This window comes from Saccoglossus kowalevskii, chromosome 2 (genome assembly GCF_978046115.1).
Source record: "Saccoglossus kowalevskii chromosome 2, keSacKowa6.1, whole genome shotgun sequence".
Lineage (NCBI taxonomy): Eukaryota > Metazoa > Hemichordata > Enteropneusta > Harrimaniidae > Saccoglossus > Saccoglossus kowalevskii.
The window spans coordinates 39,410,906-39,423,213 of NC_140642.1; the positions used below are offsets into that span (position 1 = coordinate 39,410,906).

Below are 12,308 nucleotides of genomic sequence, written 5' to 3' on the forward strand. Positions count from 1 at the left end.
ACATATTAAATTTTGTACGGATTTGACACATTGTGGACAATTACATGTAAAAATTTTAGCTGAACAAATAATTATTATTTTAACGGGTATTATTCGTGGGTTGTTTCTATGGGAGAACTTCTACAACCAGACAACAAACCGAACCGCTTAATATCATTAAAAGATTTGCAATATTTAATCATTCAGGAATCGCTAAAACACCAACATTTACTGAAACACAGCTATAACTGGAAATCACAATCTCAGCATATAAAAATAACATATACAATTTACTTTAGCTCGTTCCATGTTTGAGCAGGAGATTGAATGGGGAGAGGTAAATCGTGGAATCACAAAAGTGTCGGGGTGCGTGCGGTGTTTGGAACAGCGCCGTCGAATCGCTGTGGTCACCGGCAGCGTTCAAGATGGCGGTTGCAGTGTGAGTCAATGTGCTATTAGGATACGTATTGCAGAAGAGGAGGTAATTTTTAATATCTTCTATTGTGTATTTTGACACTATCCCAGTTTTGTCTAGAGCCTTTAGATTTAATCAGACAGTTAGGTCAACCGTTTAGTCGAGTTTTGCATAGTACAGACGGAGGAAGCAAAAACAGCCTCGCTGCTTTGTGTGTTGTTGTGTTTGAATGACTGACTCCGGTTTCAATCTGTTAAAATCTAGCCATTCTATTTACGTTTTGTTAAATATTTCTACCCCCTCCTTTATTTTATAAATAGCTTCTTGGTTTCTGTTAATCTTTATTGCATTGAAATGCTGGTTATTATACGACTGGGTGTCGTATAGCTATGGCGATCTCTGTTTGGCGGCGGCAACGATGCTTTGCAATGCTTGTTATTATAATGCGATATACTAGTACGGTTTTAAACATCGCCCTATTTGAATATTGCAAAGCTCATTATAAAACGTGAAAATATCATCGAATTTACAACAAACTAAACGTGTATCGATATGCATACAGACCAACACAGTGCCGTGTGCGTCGGGTTCGCGTACATGCCATTCGGTGTCAGACTGGCCGGTGACCACGATTCCGCCGTCTGCACATGCATCTCAGCGGATAATGTGCTGTCCACAATATTGACGATACAAACGCCTCCTGCTCTGACCTTGTTTCATTATTTTTATCACGCCCGTTCGGCGTTTTCATTACCCGCCGTAAAAACATCATTGACGTTACGATTAATTACCACTGGGACGGGCCCTGGGACTTGACGAAAAAGGGGGTACATGTGTGACTCATAAACGAGAGACCACAAGAACATTGTAGCTGTCTTGCATATACACACAATAATCTGCATATGAATACATTTCAAGCAGGCTGAAGCATGTATCAAATGCCTGGTGGTGATTGGCTGATTATTAAAACGTGGGGTCATACCCAGGCTACACAGAAAATAGCTAAGGGAGGAAGAAGTGCGTTTAGTGGCAGTACGGGCTGTTTTCATGGAAGTCTTGTCACTTTATAATCTTACACAAAATGAGTACCCGCACAAAACGAATGGAGCAACGGCAGGCAAGAACGACACCTGTGCGCACAACCCAGCAGCATATACGTGATTTAGGTATTGGGAGTCGTTTGTTGATGCCCTATATACCGGTATGTATATGAAAGATCCGATGATAAAATTATGGCTTTATAAGTGTTTTGAAAGCAGGGTGGTATGAGCAAGGAAAAAAACCTGTGATTCTGCACTGAGTACTTTCAAGGTCATGGCTTACATAGCTTTATGGTTAATTATCATTGCCACAGACAGTGTTGTCATAACATGCTTTTTAGAAACATTCACAGAGACTGCTTTCAGGAACTGAAATATGGGGTCATGAAGGTCATGCGACAGGTAGATTGGTATCGAAACATGTTAACGCAGTGTGGTGGCTACTGCCTGTGACCTCATTATGCGATTTATGAGATGTATGCTTAAATAGTAAACAAATTCAATTGTTTGTTTTTTTAAGATTTAAATCATTGCAAAGTTAATCTACCTATAATAAACAATAAATACACCCTAATTTATGTATTAGTCATCGTAATTTGAAGTATCTCGGTATTTATCTGTTTTCTCACTTACATGCTGCTTAACACTTTAGTAATGTTTTAATAGACAAATAAATTTGATGTTTTTATTGCCTGGTTCCCAAGCGTAGTTGTTTTATTACAAGCATTTCAACCCCACCCACTATGCAATTGAAATCTATAGCAAATAATATAATTCTACTCTTGGTATCTGTATCAGATATTTTGTTGAAAACATGGGTCTTGAAGCCATCCATATACATGAATACATGTGTATTTCTTAATCAATACTTTAGTATTACTTAAGTAAACAGTTGTAGCCCTTCATAGTACAAACACATGTCTATCTTATCATGTGTTATGTGTACATGGCCATGCAAAGTTAAAAACATGTTTAGCTTTTTTTTAAATAATATTGTAATGTTTCAAACGAGCTTTCTCACAAGCAACTCCACCTTTATGAAACTGTCTACCACATAAAGTGCATCTGTCACCTGTTTTTGCCAAAGCATTCTATCATTCTCATTGTCGTCAGAGGTGTTAAACAGTAGCTCACACTAGATTCCGGAAACATTTCAGTTATTTTAATTAATTATTTTGAATGATAACCAGAAATAGAATGATAAAATGAAGTATGAATGTATACAATTAAACAGATGGTTGTTAGGTAGTCGGGATAAGAGTGTGTGGTCGTACAATCTATCCAACAACACTCACTACTAAACATTTAGCAGACGACATCATTACAATTGCTACAATGAATTGCTTTACACTGTTGTTGCTAATGACAAATCTCTGAAAGGAAAGGCAAGAAGGTACAACTACCACAGTCATGTACATGTACATATATTCATAAATTTATTGAACGATAAAATTACATCTTTCACAGTTCCAAACAAATCTCTTAAACAATAAAAATACATTCCAAATATGTATCTGATGAAAACTTATTGTAAAATGAATTATTATGTAAAACTATGCTAATACCAGTTTTATGCTATGCTTATAATTATATTAACCTTTGACCTTTTGACTGGCTAAGTAAATAGTAAGTAATCTTTTCTAGCTTTCTCCAAAATGTTGTAGACATTATATCCATTCAGTCCAAATTTAAACAAAGAAATTGTGACAAAAAAAATATAAAAAAATGATACACCAGCAATTGAAAAAAAAATTATACTGTTCAAAATGTAATGGAAATACATCACCTTGCTTGTCCATACCTATGGAGAACTCTGCATAATGTAAATGATATACCTTATTAACCTGAAGGTACCTTCTTGGCAGCACCAATGACAATCTACCAATAAATCTATACATTTATATAAATTTTTTAGTAGATTTTTTAAAAGTACAGTTTCTCTGCAAATATCAAAGCCATCTGAGTCACAACATTTGTGTTGTAATTTCTCCATAATGTATCATCTGTTGCTAGCTGGCATGATGTTGGATTCTCTTGAACACCAATTCAAAGAATCATAGGGATATCTGTATTGTATGCTGTGTTTTTTTTCAATGACATCATCTCGTCTTCTTCATGTTTAATTTGACTGTAATGAGTACCAAAATAGCTTCCATTGTTGTATACTATTGCAGTTTATTTTACACTCAATTTTCATTTTCTCATTAATCACCCATTTTGCCATTCTCTAAGAACCTACAAATACCTCACTACTATTCAAATTAACCGCTTTACTGAATGTCTGGGACTTGGGTGGGTGCAAGGCACTGTGTAAGGAACTAGTGTGAAATCCTATTCTCAATCCCCCCCACATTAATTACTTAATTTGCAATGATAATTGGCTAATTTTTAGCTGTTGCAAGACTGTTCTACTGTTATCTAAATAACCACTTATTGGATTTTGATGAAATTCGGGACAATGTGACAATTGGGACAATTAGTTATGGGTAAACATCCATGCTTATTAATTACCTAATTTGCATAGTGATTAGTCTATTTTCCACTCAAGTAATAATCATCACATTACAATGAAACTTACTACATAGATGTCATAGAACAATGCATAGAAGTTTTGGGTTAATATCTGTTTATATTAATTACCTAATTTGCATAATTAGTACATTTTTGGCTTTTTCGCGGATATTTCAATTTCTAATCATTACATTTCTATGAAATATATGCTCTAGGACTATGCTCAGATCTAATTAGTTTTGAATAAATAATCTGTGCATATTAGTTACCTAAGTTCAAATCACATTTTAATGAAACTTGGTACATTGATGGTGTGTTACATGGCACAGATCTTATTAGTTTTACATTAAAATCTGTACATATTAATTACCTGATTTGCATAATAATGTAAAATGACTAATTTTCACTCAATTTCAGGCATAATCAGTGGGTTTTATATTCACGGTTTTATCATTTAGATAATGTGTTCTATGCTAAATTTTACATATTCACTGGGTTTTAATTTAGCGCATTTTCCAGTCAGCGAAATAAGCAAAATTAAAACCCATTGAATAATTAATCCTTTTACAGTAATTAGTCAGGTTTCAGCTTTTTCATCAATATCTTATTTACCTATCAAATTATTTCATGAAGTTTGTTACATAAATTAAGACAATACAACAATTCAATTTGTTTGGGAATTACCGTATATACATCCATCAACATTATTGATAATGAAAAACTTGCATATTGATTATTTTATTATTTTTAGTCAATTTCTGATATCTCAAAAAATAAGATTTAAATTGAATTTGCGCTCTAGAATTAATAAGACTGAAAACGACAGATATAAAATCAAATGTATTTTCTGTAAGTATGATAAATTTCAATAATGTGACTGGCATTGTTGTTTTCATGTTGTAAATGTACATCTTAAATAGCAGACAAATATTAGTTGACAATTGTCTTATTTGGAAGGCTAAGTATTACCTGGTACTTTCAGCACACAGGATTTTTTTCTAAGCTTGCTTTGATTTGGATTTGTATGTTGAGAAATATTTCATATCATTGTACCTTGTTATACCGGTAAGCGTAATACTAAATAGTGTACTTGCATTCATTATTCATTTGTTTTTTAACTGAAAAATTTGTGAATTTGCTCAAAACTTACTAAATAAATAAGAAAATTTTCTATCTCTGAATATGTCTTTTATGCAACATGTCTACAATGTATTGTTGTCTATGTTACTCTTAATAATTGCAATGTCAATAAGTATTTAACAGGCTGTATTCATGCTATGGAAAATGAATATTTTACTGATTGTACGTATAAAGTGTCAATACAAATATAGGATCCACCTGAATTAATTATGCCTCCTCTGATGTTCAGAAATGATAGAGTGTCTTCAATAGATTTATGATTAATGGGGTTTACTGATAAGGTCAAATAAAAAAAAAAACTTTGTTCCTCATTTCTGTTCTTTGATTTCCACATAGAATAGAGAAATAGATTGATATTCCTCATTGTCAAGGTGCAAAAGCTACACTGTTACATTTAATCTGTTTGAAATATACGTGTCTTGTCGCACGGCCAAATGAAGTGCCTTGATATTACATGTAGTTGTTGATTCCTGTCCATGAATAATGATGATAAACGTCCCTGTTTTGTTGACCTAGTGGCATTTACAAGGAATTACCCCAGACATATGCTAATTAATTTCCAAGGAAAAATTTTACGCGACTCTTAAAAATACTGTATAAAATTAATTTTGGCATTGTAGAAAATAATCTGAATATAATCTGTGATTTTAGTTTGAAATGCTTGTGTAAATGATGTCACATCATGTGACTACTGCTGTGACCTTTTGTCTCATTTCATTATTGATTTAAGTAGGTCATGCCTCACAGATTACCATGGTATTTCGTATCCATGAATTCTGTCTTGATTTTTGCTCAGTCTGGCAAACCATTTCTCTCTTTATGTTGTCAAGATCACTGGTTATAAACTCAACAATAGGTATTTTAGCCAGGTCACCAATTCTATTGAAATTGCTTCATTATCTCAGTTTTGCAACTTTTCTTTTCACCATGGTTTGCTAGTAACACTATCCTGCCATATTTAAAAAAATAATTCACCTTTTAAAAATTGGTAACTGATATTTAGGCATTCAACTGATAAATTGTCATCACCCAGTGCAATGTTAAAAAGCCTTTACAACTCAGTCTTGGAATAGCTTATGCTTTTGTTGTGTTCCTATAGTGTGACCCTATTATTCAAGTTAAAAACAACTCTATCTGATGACAAATTAGTGAAATCAAAAGCAGGGAATGTACAGTCACTATGTTATAGTGCAGTCGGATAGACTGATTACAAGCTTCAAATGGGTATTGACCCAGAAACCCAGAATTTCTGTAAAAAAAAAAAGTTTTCATTTGAAATTTAACCATGTAGAAACACTTGTGCTACCCAGTGAATATGTTCATACATATGTAAATTTGATTTTTATACATGATTCTTGTTTTCAAACAGTTGCATCTTTTGGAAATAATAACCCATATTGCTGAAACATTTTTTGAAATTGACCTGGTTGCTAAATTATGCACTTCCTACCCTGTAAGGATACTGATATATCACATGCTTGTATAAACTACATGTATTTCTTCATCCTCAAAAAATTTTTGTTTGCCATATAAAACAGTAAACATCACTCTTTACTCATTACCATGGAAATGACTGAGTTTATCAAAATATTGTAATAAAATGTTAGTCTTTCTGATATCTATCATGTTCTGACCAAATTTCAATATGAAGTGCTAAATATTGGAAAATTTCAGGGCAAAAATGAATATTAATTTGTGTAAATTGGGGTCATATTCATATAATGGATTCGATAGCAGACATTCATTAATGACCCTTTGTCACCCAATTAATCATGATTTTACTGTTGCTCAGTTTATTCGGTTGATAAACTAAACGTTGATGCATAACTGAAACCTCTACCATCATGTCTTATAAACTAAACGTTGATGCATAACTGAAACCTCTACCATCATGTCTTATATTCAGGGGAGTGATGATGTGGTGGTTTATATTTTGTAAAATAACTTGGATTCGCTGCGTATCTGTGGTCGCTACTGGCAATTGTAGTGCGATGACGACGATGTCTTCTTGTTTATACTCCCACACATATTAAATACATGAGTGTGTTCCACTGTCTGTGACACAAGCTTTTGTGAGATTAGTAGTAGTTATCATCTGCCCAACAATGTGTACTCCTAAACAAAATGCTGAGCCAGTTTATTGAAATTTAACACATTAGACCTACATGTACTGGGACTATTTAAAGGTACATGTATGTTAATTATATCTGCGAGGTGAATTTGTTTCTTGGATTCTGCTTAGCTATACACTGTACGGGTACTTTCAGGATGTCTTTATAAGAGAAATATATTCATGTTCATGGTTGTTGTAAAAAGGCCAGTTGAAAAATGTATGCATTGTCACATTTTTTTACTCCCGCGTGTGAAGCACACAATGGGAGTCTTTGCAAATAGTGTGTCTGTATGTGTATGTGTGTGTGTGTGTGTGTGTGTGTGTGTCTCTGTTCCACTAATATCTCAAGAACCATATGTTGGTTTTTGATGAAACTTGATGCATAGATGCTCTGGGCTAATATGCAGATTTGATTAGGTTTTGGTTAAAATCCATGCTTACTAATTACCTAATTTGCATGATAATTAGCTGATTTTTAGCTGTTCCACTGATATCTAAAGAACCACTAATTGGATTTTGATGAAGCCTGGTACATAGATGCTCTGGACAATGCGCAGACTTAATTAGATTTTGGTAGAAATCCCTTGCATTAAGTTGCATATTGATTACCTAATTTGCATAATGAATTGTCAATGTTCGACGTTTCTACTGATATCTCAAGTACTAATCATCACATTACAATGAAACTTGGTACATAGATGTCATAAGACAATGCAGATTAATTACATAATTTGCATAATTAGTAAATTTTTTGGTCTTCTCGCTAATATTTCAAATACCAATCATTACATTTCAATGAAACTTGGTACATAGATGCTCCATGACTATTCACAGGCCTGATTAGTTTTGGGTTAAAAATCTATGCATATTAATAATGCAATTTGCATATTGATTAGCACATTTTAAGCATTTTCATATGTTTCTCAAGTACCATTCAACAGATTTTGATGAAATGTGGTACATAGATGCCCTAGGATAATGTGTTTGGGGTTGAAATCAATGTGATATAAGCAATGTTGCTGATAGGGGACATGCAACTGGTGCTATAATTTTGTCTGACAAGATATATGACCAAATATCAAGTCATATATGGTAATTATTTCATTACATATTTAAAATTGTTAAACTATAGCTACTTGAACCCTTCTCCCCAGATCATTGCTTGCAGTTATATTTTTAAATGATGTACTTGCTCTAATATAAGCACATGTGCTAACTTCATGCCTCCAATACCTTCAGCACACAGGAGTTTTTTCTAAGCTTTCTTTAATTTAGGTTGGTTGTCAGAATGAAAAAAAAAGTAAAATCAAAATTAAATTTTGCAATTATAATAACAATTTTAAAGTAGAATAATTAAAAAAAAAACCCAGTATATACATAAATTTTTCTATACTGAATATGAATACAGAATTGAATATTCAATAATGATGTGACGTGACCTTGTGTCAACTTCCTTGAATTTCATAAAATATGAGTGGACAATAGACAATTTTATTTAAATAACTATTTTAGAATCAACTTAAAAGACAATTTGGAAGAATATTGGTATGATATATTGGGGAAGCATTCTGAAGTGAGTAGTACGGTATGTTGATGATTGAGCCCTAGGAGTATGCCATACATGTACTTTATATACATTATAGTCTACCTGGAATAAAGTATTGCTATGACAACCTCAGTGTTGTCAATGACTTGGTGACCTCATGTCTGTATCACCACCACAAAGGCTGGTAACCATTGATACAAATTTTCTCAGTATCCTATAATTTGTTTCTGCTCAATTTCATCTCCTTTTAGTTTGTGTGGTGTAGCCACCTCTGTTGTGTTATGTGTATGACTGTTTTTGATGTACAAGTACTGTCAAATAAATGTATGATCTCATGTGTACGCATTCTCCTTCACTCCTTGCAATCTTATATTACGTCATAGAATGTTATATAATTGAAATGAAGCCTGTATGTCACACACGCACACACGGCAACATCATATTAAGACTACATGTCATATTTACACTGCACCATCACATTGACACTACATGGGTTATGTAGAAACTGTGCATTGACCCTTCATTACGTAGGTATTACATATAGTTGAAACAGTATTAAGTGGATACTGCATCACATTGACACTGAATCACATTGACACTGAATCACATGGAGACTGCATCACATTGACACTGAATCACATGGAGACTGCATCACATTGACACTGAATCACTTGGAGGCCGCATCACGTTGAGTCTACATCACATTGGAGCAGAAGCACATGGAGACTGCTTCATATTGACATTGTACATAATGTTACACAGAATCACAATGATACTGTGCATCATGTTGACATTGTACATAATGTAACACGGAATCACGATGATACTGTGCATCATGTTGACATTGTACATAATGTTACACGGAATCACGATGATACTGTGCATCATGTTGACATTGTACATAATGTGACACGGAATCACGATGATACTGTGCATCATGTTGACATTGTACATAATGTGACACGGAATCACGATGATACTGTGCATCATGTTGACATTGTACATAATGTGACACGGAATCACGATGATACTGTGCATCATGCTGACATTGTACATAATGTGACACGAAATCACGATGATACTGTGCATCATGTTGACATTGTACATAATGTGACACGGAATCACGATGATACTGTGCATCATGTTGACATTGTACATAATGTGACACGGAATCACGATACTGTGCATCATGTTGACATTGTACATAATGTGACATGGAAACACCCATAATAAATTTTTACTGCTACAAAATTTTGTAATTGTTTGTAAACAAATAATAAGTGACTTGTATTGTCAATGTTATATTGGTTAAAATTTTATTATTTAAAATTGATAGTTTTGTAAATGAACCGACAAATTCTTGCATTTCATGTGCATTTGAATATTTCCCCCACGGCCTTCTAAGAATAATAATATATGTTTAACATTATGATTTATTGATATGCAAACCCAGCTTACTCTATAATTAAATAATAAAATAGTAAATAATTCATGAAATCTGTGCCAGATTATATAATGGAGGTAAGTGAAAAGACACTGTACACTAACCACTCTAGTACCATGTACCATATCACATCACCAATTAGGTGATTAATACAAATCATTTCTCAATTCATTAGGATTTTGAGGGCCTTGGTGAATTCTGGTTGTTAAAGTGCCTGTGCAATGCCCACCCACACGCTTCCCATTTTAGATCTGTGCCCCACTGAAATGGGCAATTATTGATTTTTTTGCTGAAAATGATTACTCGTATCCAAGTAAATTTGAGATATTTCCCGTGCTGTAGCCACGCCCACCTATCCTGAAACGGTCGACTGTTTCCGGATTTCCGACTCTCGCCGAAAGTGCTCCACCAAATGCAAAAATATGAGAGGAAGCCATACCCCTGGGCCGTACTTTTATATCACTGTGTCATTCAACGTACAACTGTACTTTTAAACGAAATACATTTTTAATCGGTGTTTCTTTTGTCTATTTTATGTTATTTTTGAGAGAGCGAATTTTTAGAAGTTGTTTTCACAACAAACATTTATGATGGTTAAACGTTGTGTTGTGGGCAATTGCAGTAATGCGTATAGTCATAGTGTAAGTATTTACACGTTTCCAATCGATCCGAGGGTGCGAAATTGGTGAACGAAAGCCGTGTAAATAACGAGAAAAGGTTGGGGTGGACTTTCTCCTAACAGCGTCATATGCAGTGTCCACTTCACCTCAGATTCTTTTTTTTTTTGAAAAACTGTCCTTGCTCATGACAAAACAACTAGGTTTTAACGAGAAACGCCGACAATACAAAACGTTTTCGAAAAAATAGATTCCGGACAAGCCCATGATCACTGAGACGGATTTCAGAAGGGAGAGAGACGTCGAGTATGTGTTTCGAATGATTTGATTTTTTGCGATCTTGATTATCGCTTTATAGAGACCACCCGTGTTATGTAAAAGGTGGCAGTAATTTTGATAATGACACGAAAACGAAGCGTCGGACAAACAGGAAATTACGCAGCCCTCAGGCTGTTTTCATTTTCGCAGGCTAAAAGTGTCTGAATTGTTCGATTATTGGTGTTGAATGTCGAATTCACACGTTTGTTGCCTTTACTTGCAGCTTGATCGGCGTAATAATTTAAGGAATAAGAATCCGGGCTTGAGCTGTCAATGTATTTTTTTAATATGATGTCATAATCATTAAAATCACGCTAAATCCACTCTGAATTTGTCTGTATGTGAGTCGCTCTCAATTATTTTTGTTATCCAATTAAACGCCGCCATTCACGCACTTGTCCCCCTAATGACCCGACGCGTTCACCCAGAACAACCCGGCAGTCATTTATTTAGTAGCTGTGTTTTGTCGTTTTTTAAAAATTATTTCTCTATTTTATTAATCAATGGTGTCTAGTAACCTGCTAAATAACAAGACGATTCAGCCGTAAAATTTGATTTTGTCCAATGCCGGAGTCCAGCGACAGTGTACAAACGTGCTCCGGTGACGGTGACGACCACGGTGACTAGCTACACCAGACCGGACATATTTCGCATCTGACTTAACCCCATGCAAAAAACTTGATACTATGTGTTCATTATGGTCCATTCTCTCTCGACGAACAAGTACATAAGTGGCAATTTAGTCAAAGACGAGAAAACAGCACAAGAAATTTGCCTTATTTACACGTATCGGCAATGCAAGCTGCCCAGCGACTTCCCCTTCTGACGTCACAAGGGTAATTTCTGTATGCAAATGAGAAGCTAATGAGGAGCCTCGTTTTAAAATACACAAAAATAAAGTTTCCGTAGACTGAGTTTAAAACATATTTTTTCACTTAAAAAAATTATTTATGCTTAGAAACATAAAAATTAATAATATTTATGTATCAATAGATAATTTTAGGCGTGAAAATAGCAGCCATTTCACAGGCACTTTAACTGACTACTGTCTACTGAAGTGCCAAGACTGCATATAAACTGATAAAAGTAGTTTATTTACCAACACTCAACAATGATTGACAAGGGTTTATTAACAAGGGACTGTTATTCTTTTTTCTCTGTCTGCTCTCACGTAAATCTTGATGC

At 34.3% G+C, this 12,308-nt stretch overlaps 1 protein-coding gene across 1 annotated transcript in view; it reads left to right on the forward strand.

The window, feature by feature from the left end:
* Window positions 1–1,361: 1,361 nt before the first annotated feature.
* Window positions 1,362–12,308, forward strand: part of LOC100379064 (poly [ADP-ribose] polymerase tankyrase-like) — a 93,962-nt gene continuing 83,015 nt past the window's right edge. Inside the window, exon 1 of the mRNA XM_085495486.1 lies at window positions 1,362–1,595. Within this exon, the coding sequence (XP_085351612.1) occupies window positions 1,476–1,595 (120 nt within the window). The 5' untranslated portion in view covers window positions 1,362–1,475. The remainder of the gene's footprint in view (window positions 1,596–12,308) is intronic.